Source organism: Zootoca vivipara, chromosome 15 (genome assembly GCF_963506605.1).
Source record: "Zootoca vivipara chromosome 15, rZooViv1.1, whole genome shotgun sequence".
NCBI classification, from domain to species: Eukaryota; Metazoa; Chordata; class Lepidosauria; order Squamata; family Lacertidae; genus Zootoca; species Zootoca vivipara.
Window position 1 is genome coordinate 22,714,565 of NC_083290.1, and position 14,909 is coordinate 22,729,473.

General features: G+C 45.2%; 1 protein-coding gene across 1 annotated transcript in view; it reads right to left on the reverse strand.

Annotated features, from left to right (window-relative positions):
- Positions 1 to 14,909, reverse strand: part of JHY (junctional cadherin complex regulator) — a 33,261-nt gene that overhangs the window by 5,417 nt on the left and 12,935 nt on the right. Inside the window, exons 4-5 of the mRNA XM_035140007.2 lie at positions 5,307 to 5,980; positions 4,025 to 4,313 (exon numbers count right to left, since the gene is read on the reverse strand). Of these exons, the coding sequence (XP_034995898.2) occupies positions 4,025 to 4,313; positions 5,307 to 5,980 (963 nt within the window). The remainder of the gene's footprint in view (positions 1 to 4,024; positions 4,314 to 5,306; positions 5,981 to 14,909) is intronic.

Sequence of the window (14,909 nt, forward strand, 5' to 3'; positions counted from 1 at the left end):
CAGGAAAAAAAACAACAACTGGAGAGGGGACCTGAAGATATTCCCCATGATATTCAAACTCATGAAACTGTGGTTGGGTTTCAAACTCAAGTTAGTAAACAAGTGAGCACCTGAAACTTTGCTTTGATCCTGGCTTGCTTTCACTAACTGGAGCATAAACAAGCCACAGTTCCTTGAGTTTGGGAACATCAAGAGAAACTGTGGTTTGTTCATAACTGGAATAAAGCTTTTATTTTCCTCTTGCATGCACAAGAGGAGGACAAGGTATTGCACATGAGTTCCTTGCCATAACTTACTCCTGTATGGGAAACAGTGGCTTCCTGTGACAACTCAGCTGAGCCAAAGATAACCCAAGTGTTGACAGGAAGGCTCTGAATTCACTGGCACAGGCCCAATTGCAAACTCAGGAACTGCAATAGCAATGGGGATCTTCCTTTTAAGTTTTTCAGTGAGCGTGCCTGGGCTGTCGCTTGCCCCACACAGCTTTAACTGCCAAGATACAAATTTCTGTTTTCTCTGAAGCATCCAGCATAATAGCCCCAGAGAATTTGGCTGTGAGAGTCCCACCCACAGGTTGGGGGGGGGGAAGGAAGACTCGGGCCAGCAGCTTTTGATAAGGAAAACTAGAATTAGAAACTGATATCCCTTTCTGTCAAGGATCATTTTCACAACTTGGTGTTGTTGTGGCTATATTTGAGGAAAATGTAAACATTTCCAGCAAGCAAGCAAAGAGAACCTCTCAAAGTTGGGGGCCAGGTTGTATTATGAATGGCAACCCTCTGTGAAATTCTTCAGAAGCCTGCGTGTTAAGACCATTATCCAAAAAAGGGAACAAAAGATGATAGTCTGGATATGGAGGAAGAGAAAGGGAAGGAAATCTGCCCTGCAGTTATGGTTCTAATCCAGCTAACCCCCTTCTTAGGGGCAGTGAAGCAGCAATCCACAAAGAGCCATCACATCTGAGTCATCACTCATGGACAATTATTTCAGCTTAGCTTGTCTGCTCTGGGGCCAGAAGCCACCTTCTTAAACAGTGTAATTTGTCATGGGTGCATGAGGATATTTTTCAAAACCGTCCTGTCCCAGTGTCAGGATGTAATTGCTACTGCATGGAGTCTGGACATGCTGTTGAAAAAAAAGGAACCACAAAATCAAAGCTGTAGTGAACTGGGACCCTGGTTAAGTTTGTTGTGAGAATATCTGAGCTTCAGAAATGCTGTAGCATCCGATGGGTTTGGGTTCATTTCCCTCGGGAAGCGGGGTGGGTATATTGATGGGCAAAATGGGCATGGCAAGGGTAATGGTTCCCTCTCGGACTTGCAGCCTGGCTTCCTGCTGATGTATATAAATGGCTGTGTTTGAAACCGTTTTTTTGCGGATGCAACAGCTTAAAGGTGAAACAGTGCCCCCTGCATCCTTCCATATGACAGATCTCATAATGCGGAGGCAGGGGAGAAGTGGCAAATGGATTGGTTAGCACAGATACTAGGAATTAAATACTAGCAAATGAAATATTATTTTTTAAAACTCTCCTTTCTCAATAAGCTTTTGATTCTGTTGTTCCTCGTCATGTCGCTCGTGAGTGCTGCTCCTCTTGTTCTTAATGCTGTTGCTTTGAGTTTGCTAATTTGTGCTTTAGTGGGGAGATCATGGGTTTTTTTTAATAATAAAAAAGCTTTTATATTAAGGTTACCAGATTTTTTTCAATGAATCCGGGGAGACTTTTCAACTTCAATGGATTTTGTATGGGGACTGATTTGTAAATCTGGGGACTGTCCCTGGGAAACGGGGACGTCTGGTAACCTTATTTTATATTGCGAAATTGCTTTGAGCAAGTCCTTTGGGGAGTGGGAAAGAGGATAAAATTTAAACATAAACAAAATACCCCTCTCCGGCATTTGCAGTTAAATACACCCTCCCGTTGCTTATTTGCTCATTTGTTGCAGGGCCTTAATTGCAACACTTTGGTGCTTTCCAAGATTACATTTCTCATTGCGGGGTTGACAGTATTGCACAATGGATTAATTCCACAATTAGTTTGCTAATGGACAGCTAATTGGGCAGCAGATTTTCTTTCCTTACGAAACTAAACTAGTACTTATAAAGAATGTGGGTGGCAAACATAATCTTAAAAGGCACCACTCCATTCCTCACTGGACAACAACTCCCATCACTCCTGACCACTGTCCATGCTTCCTGGGGGGATGGGAGTTGGAACTCAGTGCATAGCTGTCAACCCTCCCTTTTTTTGCGGGAAACTCCCTTATTCCAAGCCACAGCTGTCAACCTTCCTTTTTTTGCTGGAAATTCCCTTATTCCAGCGCCGTTTCCCACTGCTATCCTGGATTGTTAGATATACCGTAGACTGTCCCTAGGACAGGTGAGGCTGCTGATCCCTTATTTTCAAATCCGAAAGTTGACAGCTATGACTCAGTAACACCTGGAAGGGCCACAAACTCCCCATCCTTGAATTAGGCTGCTGAGAGTTCCCTGGGAATAAAGGCTGACTGTTAAACCACGCTGGGGATTGATAGGGACCCAGGTGGCGCTGTGGGTTAAACCACTGAGCCTAGGGCTTGCTGATCAGAAGGTCGGCGGTTTGAATCCCTGTGACGGGGTGAGCTCCCATTGCTTGGTCCCAGCTCCTGCCAACCTAGCAGTTTGAAAGCATGTCAAAATGCAAGTAGATAAATAGGAACCGCTACAGCGGGAAGGTAAACGGCATTTCCATGTGCTGCTCTGGTTTGCCAGAAGCGGCTTTGTCATGCTGGCCACATGACCTGGAAGCTATACGCCAGCTTCCTCGGCCAATAATGCGAGATGAGCGCGCAACCCCAGAGTCGGTCACGACTGGACCTAATGGTCAGGGGTCCCTTGACCTTTTAATAACTCTCAGCATCCTTAACAAACTACATCTCCCAGAATTCTTTGGGAGAAGCTGTGAATGTTTAAAGTGTTGTGACACCAGGGCCATCTTAAGCGCCCCTGGCGCCGTGGTGCGCCGCATCCCTCCGGTGCCCCCCCTGCCCCATTTCCCAGCGTGGTGGGCGGGCGGGCGCAGTGCGGCTGCCACAGGCGCTGCTGCGCGGTGGGTGGGCAGGCACAGCGCGGTTGCCGTGAGCGCAGCTGTGCGGCGGACCGGCCAGTCAACGGGCGGGCGCAGCTCGCGGCGTCCACCTGGTGGGCTGGTGCCGTGGTGCCCTGCGCTACCCAGCCTGGCCGTAGGGCCGGCCCTGTGTGACACCGCTTTCAATGCACAGGGCAGATGGGGCCTCAAAATGCTAATGAAGTTGAATTGCTCCCCTTTCAGGAGTCCCATCACACACACAAAAACACACCTGATTCCCCCCACCCACGCCCCCAAATACCTTCTATATCTCATCAGCCTAAGGTGGGTATTTTTTAAAACAACAACAAAAAACAACAACAATCAATCAGTACAGTATATTAATTTTAGGATATAAATAAATAAATAATTTGAAACAGTTGTGGTTTTTTGGGGCCACTGTCCCTTTGTGTCCATAAACTCCTCCTTAGTGCCTTCTACTAAGGGAGATACTAACTCAAAATTCAAAACAGTAATAATAATTTATTCAAAATTCAATTAAAACTATTTAGCTTTGTTAATTAAACAACCAAACAACCAAATGGTGTACTTGCTCTGGTAATACCAGCTTCTCAAAGCCTGATAGTCATTTATACATCCTGTTACCACCTACTTTGTGAACCACTGATTAAATTATTTTTGGTAAGATTTTATTAAAGTTTTTTGGTTTTTTTTTTGGTAATGTAATAAGACAAAAGAAAGTAATCTAAATTAAAACAAAAACGGAAAAACAAAAACAAAAGGAAACATAGAGTCCTCTCTTAAAGGTGGGAACCACTGATTTAGAAGGAGGCGGTAGGATTGCTGCTCAAGGAACTGAGAGCCAGAATTCCTTGCAGATCTATCACAAAACACTATAGGAGACCACAGGCCCGCTTCCACCCACCCTTGCTCTGCTTGATGCTCTTCCCAGCTTACCTTCCTGTTCTCCTTCCTCTCCTTCTGCTTTTCCATCTGAATCAAGTAGCCTTCGGAATTGCTGCGGCTCAGAATGGGCTGGCGGGTCTGTTCACAGCTCTCCATGTTGAGTTGCGAGTCGCTCTCTCCCCTCTGTATAATGGGAGGAAACATGGCCGTGAACTGGCTCACAGCGAGGTGATCATCTGCCAGCTGAGAGATTTCTCGGTGATGCCGCTCTGCCGCCTGGATGAGCCGGGTGGCTGGGGAAAGGGCTCTTACCGGGGTGTGAGCAGATGGCTGAGACGGCCTCAAGGAAGAAGAGCGGGAAAAGGGAAGCAAAAGGAAACAAAGTAAAACGGAAGACAACGGAAAGCAGCAGCGGGGTGAGAATCATTTTTAGACCTATCTAGGTAGTCATATGCGTTGGGAGATGTATAAGGTATAGCAACAGTACCACTCTATTCTGCCTTTGTCAGACCCCATGGAGAGTACCTTGTCTAGTTCTGGGCACCACAGATTAAGAAGGATATTGACAAGCTGGAACGTGGGCAAAGGAGGGGCAACCAAGAGTCTGGAAACCAAGCCTAATGAGGAACAGTTGAGGGACTTGGGTATGTTTCGCCTGGAAAAGAGGAGACTGAGAGAAGATATGATAGCCATCTTCAACTAATTAAAGGCCTGTCACATGGAAGATGGAGTAAGCTTGTTTTCTGCTGCTCCAGAGGGTAGAATCTGACAGAACCTTCTGACAGTAAGAGCTGTTTGACAGTGAAACAGACTTCTTTAGAAGGTGGTGGATTCTCCTTCAATGGAGATTTTAATACAGAGGTTGGATGGCCACCTGTCATGGATGCTTAAGATTCCAGCACTGAAGGAGGTTGGACAAGGTGACCTCTGGGGTCCCTTCCAACTCTAGGATTCTATGATTCCATGATGCGAGCCTTCTCCTCCACCCCACTCACCTAGCTGCTATGTGGGAGAACAATAACCTGTGTGTGTGTGAGAGAGAGGGGGGGGGGGAAGATGCATGCTGAATGCTAGAAGCAGCATAACAAAATATTTTTTTGAAAAAAGCTCTTTCAGTGGATGAGAGATATTGCAAGAAAATTGTATAGGTAAATACATGGGCAATGCTGCAGAAAAGTTAGTATCTGTTATGTACTAATTGGGGACCACAGTCCGTATTCATGGCAATTTCAGGCACAAATCAAGAGAAAATGAGCTAGTACTGGCTATACATCTACAATGCTCCCCTGATTCTCTGACTCTTTTAATAATATTGATTATCCTGCATCCTTACTCTGAGTTACCAGAAACATAGCTGCCGAGGGTCTTCTTTGTATGAATCTGTCTGGGGTTCCAAGACAAAACCTCTCCGTTTACAGGCTGTTGAAGACCTGCATTGTAGGCATCCGAAAAGCTCTTGTGCTCTACGAGGTTCCAACACTTGCCATGTCTGGCGGTAGACCAAGGCTCTGAAACTGTATACCTATAGGGATACTGGTGGTGGGACCCAGAAGCGTTTTCAGGATCACATCGGTATTTCTTCTTCTTTTCACCAGTACATGGTGAATGAAACCCTGTGAAGTTCTGGTAGGAGCCTGGCTGAAGAGGATTCCTAGCAGAGGTCAAGTTCATGGAATTTTGCTTGCCATCCTGATGAATAACATAGGCTGAGTCTGGAGAGAATGGGCTGTCCTGACCAGATCTCTTGGGAGCTGAAGGAGCGGCAAATGGATTTGGATGCAACCTGTGATGCAACGGACGTCTGGCGTCCTGCTCCAAATCAGGCACTTCTCTATAAGAGCTGGAATCTGCACAAGCATTCTCAAATTCTAACAGATTGTGACATCCACCATACTGGCTTCTTAGTTCTACTTGGGCTCCCAATGGATGCTGGAGAGAGTTTTCTTTCGGGGATGCAGCTTGGCTTGGGTCTGTTCTGCCTGTCTTGGGCCATTGGTATGGGTGAGCCTAAAACAAGCAAGCAAAGTTATCATGAAACTCAAGATAGCCATCTTGCATTCATGAAGAATCACGTTGTGAAAATGCTGGCAAGCAACACAAGCGACCCTTCTTTATTATGACATCTTTATCCCAGCCTCTCCAAGGAAGGGGTTGTGATGTGGGTTAGGCTTAGAGGGCATGACTGACCCATTGAAAACTCCGCAGCATAGCGGGGATTTGGAACCCAGTGCTAGTCCAACACTAACTGCTATACCACGCAGGCTATCACACTATATGCAACAGCAGCCCTAAACCTGGAGGGCGATGGTTCCTTTTTGTGCATGTACCTATCAAATAAAATTTGATACCAATGTGTTGTAGTGGAGAGAGTTTTGGAAGTGAGTCAGGGAGACCCGGGTCCAAATCTCTGGTCAACTGAGAAGCTAGGTGGATGGCTTTAGGGCAATCCACCACCTCTCAGGTTGTAGTGGTGAAATGGGAGAAGCTCTTGAAGAGGATAAGTGAATAAAAAGAAATGGAATACAAATAGACGAAGACTCTTATAAAACCATGCCTACCCGCTGGGATATGGGGAAAAAGGCTGTAGTTGAATCCAGACAGGAATGAGGGGAAGACTCATAGACCTTGTAACTGAGATAGATAGGGAGAGTGGAACTCTATAACCTTAAAGTTGAGGTGCTCAAGGACTCATTGCTTTGAAACATCAGGTCATGAGCAGGCTTGGCCAACTTTACTACTGCCTGTTAAAATTTGGAATTGTGATAATACTGATGAACCCTCTCTCCCTAACATTCTGAGGTGGCCTCAATCTTCAAAAGAGTTAGCATCCTAGCTTGTCAAGAATGCATGCTTTGCCCATGACCTTGGCTGCATTCAATCCAGAGTCAAAATGAAGGCATCCGCCTTCCCTCCAAGTACCATGTAAGCAAGCTTTAACTGCTGTGTACACATCAAGTATAACACAAAGAGTAAGCAATCAATGAATGGAATTTTTGCATCTAATGATGTACCGGTTCTGCACAGGAACGTTTGCAAGATTATCAGCTCATGCGAACTACATATGTCACAAGCGGAAAATGATTACTTCATGAAAAAGAAGCAAATTGGATTTTGTTTGACCAGGACAAATCAAGTGTATGTGTAGTAAGTGGTCATCTTTTTAAAGTTCAAGGACTGCTCCCTTCCTGCCTTCCTTCCAGTGCAGTGCTTGGAGGCTCAGGAAAAAAAAAAGTGAAATTGAAAAATAATTCAATTTCAGAAGAGTTTTACATTTTTTCTGCATCAGTCAATTGTGCCCCACTGCATCCTAAAATAAACAAGGCAGCAATGTGTTAGTACATTCTTCCTTAGAAACAAACACCCTCCTCCCTTAGGAGGCCTGACACTAAAATGAAGAAGACGCGGGGATAATTATAAGTGCAAAAACACCAGTGTTAAAAAAAAAATGAAGTCTTGGGGCACCCTAAAAGTAACAAATTTATTATGGCACAATAATGCCAAAATCACCAAACAGCAACATCACACCAAATAATGTTAGACTAATAACAACTCCCATGATCCCTAGCTAACAGGACCAGTGGTCGAGAAAGATGGGAATTGTAGTCCAAAACATCTGTAGGGCCAAAGTTTGGGGGTGCCTGTCTTAGTAAGAAATTCTTAGCCCTTACCATCCACAGAGGGACAGCAGCTCCTCCCAGCTCTCACCTGGGATCTTTTATTTCCCTTCCCAGCCTCTCACCCTGGGTGGGAGATGTACTTTTCCCTCTCTTCTACCCAGGGCCCTCCATTAACCATCTACCACCCCCAGGAGTATGCAATCCCTGGACCTTAATAGAGGCGCCAGACATAGGATTCCAAAGAAAAAAGAAAAGAGGGAAATTCTTCATATTCATCCATAAAAGAGAACATGCCTCTTTGAAGAGGATGCTTACTAAATGACACATATGTGATCATCTTAAAAATAAAGGAAGCTGCTTCAGAACTCTTCATTTTGCCCATATGCAAATTTAATCAGAGGAACATAGGAATATGCCTTATAATGAGTGAGACCAGTGGTCCACGCAGCTCAATATTGTCTACACTGACTAGCAGCCTTTCCCTGCCCTACCTACTGAGATCCCACTGGTTGAATCTGGGACTTTCTGTGCACAAAGTGAATGCCTTACCACTGAGCTACAACCTGCCCTGGTATAATTGATGAGCCAAAGTTCCTTTAATTCTCCAACAGCCCTACAAAAGAGGTGTAACACTTGTGTTTAAAAAGGGAACAAGATGAAGGAAATCGAGGACTGACCTGAAGCATTGGGAGGAGGGCATGCTGCTTCTGCCACCGTGCCATGAAAATTAATGTGTGCTCTGTGTGTTCTTCATGCAAACGTCCATATTAGAAGAGTCTGAATCATACCAGCATTGTACCTCCTCTGTCAAAGGCAGGATGCCTCTGAATATCAGCTGCTGCACTCATGCCCAGTTTGCAGGTCCCCCACAGGCATCTGGTTAGCCACCAAGAGGACAGGATGCTCGCCTAGATGGGCCATTGGCCTGATCCAGCAGGCTCACCTTGCGTTCCTATCTTAAGCTCACCTCTTTTTTCCTATGGGTAGAACTGCCTGATTTGGCCTTTGGGGGAATGGGCTTCTGTTCTGTGCCCACATCAAACATTGCTTTAGGTTCGCGGTGATGAGGGCAAAAGATCAATCGGCTGCTTCTAGGGCTGGTCCAAGGTGTTTTGCTCCTCCATGCAAAGGACAGGAGGGCACCTTCCCCCGTTTCCATGTACAAAAGCCAACCAGGCTGGCGGGTTAATCTGACTTGTCTTTGACAGTGGCAATAATAGAGGGACTCATTCAAGGGCAACAGGCAAGCAAAGGCAGGCCGCAGGCAGGCTATGTAGCACACAAACAGCTCTCTTCACTCACCGCCCCCTCTGCAACTGCCGCCTGAGGCGCCTGACTCACTTTGCCTAATGGCAGGGCTGACCCTGGCTGAGTCAATGTCTGAATAGGAGCTAAGAGGTCTCCGTCGCCATTTTAAAGAACCATCAAACTCGAAATGGATTGCCGGGGGGGGGGGAGTTAAAGCTTCATCAAGTTCCAGTTAAGGCCTCAGGTGCCACTCCTCATGAGGTGAGACGCTGGACTCCCCAGAGGTAACGCACAAAGCCATTCTCAACGCATTTAATCTTTGTCCGCACTGAACTCCTCCATTTCATCCTCCAGCCTCCCCAGGGTTCCTTTGTGTGCAACACTTGCATTGGAGGCAGAGTGTATGCACTCAGAATAACTGCTTAATGGTAGGTATTAAGTCACATATAGAGCAGAATGTTTTAGTGAAAGCTTTAGCACTAGGGAATCCCAGCTCCCGGTGACAAGACGATAACCTGTTAGCCAGACCTTTTCTCTAGTGATTAGTGTTTATATGCAGAGCCAAATCTTGCTTATAGCCCTACAGTCTCGGCATGAGACGGAGGCAAGCGGTGAGCTGGCCATCACTTTCCTGCTTGGGTGCATTGAGTGGTGTAGTAAAAAGAAAAAAAGGGGGAAATAATTAAAAATTCACTTTTCAGCAAAGAAAAACTTGCATCGCTTTACTTTCGCAGCATAACATTCCTCCTTGGGCTGTCTCCTAAAGAGCAGGCAGCTGGAAACTCAAAACAGTATGTTCAAGAGGTTCCAGCATAATCTCAAGCACACAATCCAACTAAAAGAGAGAGAGAGAGAGAGAGAGAGAGAGAGAGAGAGAGAGAGAGAGAGAGAGAGAGAGAGAGAGAGAGAGAGAGAGAGAGAGAAATGGCCTTTCTCAAAGCCATCGTATGGGGAGAGTCTTTGCCAGATACAGCTATACATACAAGGGCTCTCGAAATACTGTTTAAAAAATGTGGACAGATTAGGGGCAGAGCTCACCTACACAATACCACTTGCCCCATTGCATCCATCAGAACACTTACAGACCGTCCAAGTGTCCCTATTTTCCAGGGGCAAAACAACAACAACAACAACAACAACAACATGTCCCAATTGGCATTGGAGAAATGTTGGAGGGTATGCACTCTGAAGAGACTTTCATGGGTGAAACTGACCCAGTTGAAAAGTACTGAATTTGGTTTTTTAAAAAAATAACATTTATTGATTTCCAAACATTACAAATTACAAAAATTCACAAAAAACACAAAAAAATAAAAACATAAAAAAGAAAAACATCAATTCTAACATTTTAATTAACATTGTAGACTTCCTCGATTCCCCTCACACTGGGTCCATTTTTAACTCCAAATTAAGCAATTTTCATTTATTATCTTAAATCATTCTAACACATTTTTCATTACCTCACAACTATTTCTATTCTTAAAAGCATCGACTATCTTCCACCCCTAATTCATCTTAATCGAAATTGAAATTTATTTTCCCATCCATCTATCCTCTATTTCTCCCCTTAGCCTCAAATTTATACCCCCCAAAATTTCCATACATTCAAATATTATTTATTTTATCATAATAACATTTAAACACTTAAATCTAATTCACCCCCCCCCCCCTGGACTCAGGGTCTCCCAGATGAATCAGCCAGTTCCATAGGTCATTCCAGTTTTGGGCCATCAGTCAGAAAATAACATCCATTATTACTCCTTACCCCACTCCCGCTATTTCACCACCTATCCACCACTCTCCCTTCTTTGTCTCCTGCTGCCTCTCCAATTTCCTAGCTATTGCACAATACCATCCAACTACATTTCCACTTTTCAGCCCTGTCTCAATTTTGGTTCCCCTTAAGTTCTGGCCCCAGCATGGATCCTGTCCTCCCTCTCTCACTGGGAGGGCATTATTCCATGCTGGTTCTTCTTTGAAGGCTCTTTGAATCAAGCATGAGTCCTGTTCCCCCCTCTCACTGAGGGAACAATGTTCCATGCAGCTTCTTCATCATCTTTGAATTCAATTACATTGTCCATGGCTGATGATTGTTCATCTTGCTTCTCTTCATACTTTGTTGGGATTAGTCCTTTTCCACTTTCCGCACAGTTCTGTTTTATTTTATCAATCTGTATAGTATTCTGACGCAGTTCACTTTTAAAATCCAAAAGCAATTCCAAAAGTTCCTTTTGAAAGTCAATAATGTCAGAAGATGTTTTGTCTACTGACATCCTGGCCGTCTCCAATTTCGTGGGAACAGCGCAGATTACAAACAGGAAATGGTGCAGTTCGTATTTCCAAACTTCAGAAACAGAAATTATGCCCGATCTGGTTACAAACGCTCATTTTTAATTCTTCTTCATATCTTAAAACTCATATATCCATTTATGAAAAGAACATCTATCAAACTTCTTATTCACAACCTTATATTTTACGCTCTCTTCAATGTTGACAGTTTTCAGCCTCAAAGAGATAAATAAATTCAATCCTATTGTGATGTCATAATAGCAGCTCGCTGATCCCTCCAGGGACCAGACTCCAGCTTCCAGGGGGACTTTCCCCAGACCAAATTAAAGAACCTTTACAGGGATTTTGTAAAGTCCAACCTTTCTCCACTTTACCCTGTCTTAGGGGGGAAAGTTTTAAGTCCGATTTTTGGTAATTAAAAACTTCCTGTCAGCTTCCCGGCTTCGGTCAAGTTAACTGCGTCTCAGTTTGCTCAATGGGAGAAATCGACTTCCTTTTTAAATCTCCTCCCGTGTCCAAATCTTTTCAATTAAATTTTTTAAAAAGCCTTTCCCTTTACTCACGGTGTCCAATGTTTTCAAATCCTTTGAATCTGGAAAAATCCACTGCTCCACAGGCTGCTGGCTCGGAGCTTCACGTTGTGAGGGTAGCAGATTAACTCAAGGCACCACGTCTCCACTCCGCTCGCTGAAAAGGGCTTACCGGGGAGTGGAGAAGACAGAAAAAGGTGCTGCTGAGTCCCCACATCTCCAGAATGCTCAATCTGGAGCTCTTTTGGGGGTCCACGGCGCTCTCGTGGCTCCCCCTCCCTCACAGCACTAGAGAATCTCGGAGCTCGAGATTCTCCCGCCGGCCAGCAATGGCGGTAGACTGGAAGTCCAAAAAGTACTGAATTTGAATGTTGATTCAAGAGTCAACAATTGCATGACTGCCTCTTTCCATATGAACTTACCCAGTCCTTAAGATTATTTTCTGAGACCCTCCTTCGTGTGCCTCCTCTTCGATAGGGCCAGAGGGTGGCAAAATGAGAATGGGCCTTCTCTGCAGTGGCTCCCCGTCTATGGAATGCTCTCCCCAGGGAAATTCGCCTGGCACCTTCATTACCCACCTTTAGGCGGCAGGCAAAAATGTTCCTTTTAAACCAGGCCTTTGGTTGATCTTAATGACATCCGGCACCCTTTTAAAATGTAGCTTTTTTGGGTGGGGGTTATTGGGTTATTGCTTTTGGTTTGATTTTGTATGTTGTGGTCTTGTTGTGAACCGCCCCGAGACCTCCAGGCAAAGGGTGGTATATAAGTTGAATTAATAATAATATTCATTGTGTGGTGTAGTGGTTAAGAGCGGTGGACTCGTAATCTGGTGAACCGGGTTCGTGTCCCCGCTCCTCCACGTGCAGCTGCTGGGTGACCTTGGGCTAGTCACACTTCTCTGAAGTCTCTCAGCCTCACTCACCTCACAGTGTGTTTGTTGTGGGGGAGGAAGGGAAGGAGAATGTTAGCTGCTTTGAGACTCCTTCGGGTAGTGATAAAGCGGGATATCAAATCCAAACTCCTCCTCCTCCTCCTCCTCCTCCTCCTCCTCCTCCTCCTCCTCCTCCTCTTCTTCTTCTTCTTCTTCTTCTTTGAATCATAGAGTTGGAAGGAATCCTGAGAATCATCTAGTCCTATCCCCTGCAACTCAGGCATCTCAACTAAAACATCAATGACAGATGACCAATCCTGTGAAAGCTCTCCTTCACACATTCAACATTTGCCCAAATATATGCATTTTTATACACATTGTTTGGTTGGAGAACAGTGTTACAAAATTCGATGAAGGGCGAATTGTGGAGGATAGCAGATTGGTCTGGGTATGGATTCAGAAAGCGAGAATGATGCGGGTTTACCTCTGAAAGAGAACTGAACTGAATTTCTCCCCCACCTCTGATCTTAACTCCCAGCTGCCAAGGATCTGTGCTGCACCTGCAAAATGGCCACTTAACAGTGGTAGTGATGGAGTCTGGGGCAGGCAGATGGATCCTGATCCCTGTGCCATCTCCATGCTGGCACAGTGCCGACGTGGAGTCAGGGGAACACGACTGGTTTGGTTGCACTGGGCACGGAGTTTGAGAGGTGCCACCGGGGGGACGGGGACGGACAACTATGATGTAGAATGGAAGGAGAGAGGCAGTGGGGCACTAAATGTTAGCTTTGTACAGGGTGCCACTGAAATTTGAGACCCCCAAGGTCCACCGCTGCACAGTGATCAGGCCCGTACTGTGTCTGATGCTGGCCAGTGCTGGTAGCGAGACCAGCTCAGGACCCATCGGATTCTGAGCTGGTGCAGTCCCATGCTAAGAACCCTCCATTTCAGGGCCTTCTGCCTGACTCCGCTGGCAGAGGTACTGTGAGCGTGCCTCCTGCCCGTTCAAAAGCCAGCTGAGCTGGCAGAAGCAAGGGAAGGGATACTGGAAGGGGAAAGGCTTTAGCTGAGTGGTACAGCATCTGCTTTGCATGTAGAAACTCACAGGCAGAAGTTATACGTGCTTCATTTATTTTTCGCTACTGCTGATTTCAATCATATTTTGAAATTTTCCCATACCATTTTTTTTAAAAAAAACCTTTTACCAATAATTTTTAATGCTTTCTTTTATATTGTTATAAACTGCTTAGAGGTTTGTTTGCTTTTTACAATCAGGCGGTATACAGTGGTAACTCGGTTTAAGTACACAATTGGTTCCAGAAGTCTGTACTCTACCTGAGGCGTACTTAACCTGAAGCGAACTTTCCCATTGAAAGTGATGGAAAGTGGATTAATCCGTGTCAGACGGTCCGCGGAGTACTTAACCTGAAGCGTACTTAACCTGAAGCGAACTTTCCCATTGAAAGTAATGGAAAGTGGATTAATCCGTTCCAGACGGGTCCGCGGAGTACTTAAACTGAAAGTACTCAAACCGAGGCGTACTTAAACCGAGGTATGACTGTATACATTTTGTTAAAAATAAAACAAACAGGTTCAATCCCTGGCCTCCCCAGGTAGGTCTCGGAGAGACTACTATCTGAAACCATGGAAAGCAGCTGCCGGCCAGTGAAGACAATACTGAGCTGAATGGCCAATGGGCCTGGCTCAGTATAAAGCAGCTTCCTATTTTCCTGTGCTGCCCCACAGCCCAGAATAAAGGGTGGGGGTGGATTTCAACCTAAGAAGTAGCACTTGTTTGTCTCCTTCTCCCTCCCGAGTCTCTTTTCCTTTTATGTCATGACATTTAGGTTGTAAGCCTGAGGGTCGTGACTATTTCATCAGTGACATCTGTAAGCCTTTTCTGTGGCTGAAGAACAGGATGAAGGTGCTTTAAACAAACAAACAAACAACAAATGGGGAACAGACATTTGCCCCTTCTCTCCCCCCATGTGAGGTGGTTTGGGCCACAATCTGTTTATCTACAGCATGAGTTGGCTGCTCCTTTAAACATGCCCCTAATTATTAATCTTGCAAATCCTTACTCCTCTTTCAATTGCAGGCATTACCACTGCATTTCTCTTTTATTTTAAGAGCACGAGACCAAATGAGCCCTTTAAGCCTCGTATTGTTCCAATCCCTTTTTGCATTACACTCTAAGGAGGAGGCTAAATTAATTACAGTCCCCTGCCCCCCCACCTCTCATTTAGGTCTGCCTGAACTGTAGCTGTACAGTAATTAACGTGTTTGTGTCTGAATAAACAAGGAAGCTAGGTACAGCAAAATGCCCTTCCATGGTGCTGTCCTGGGAGACAATCCATCCTCCAGATGTTGTAGGACTACAA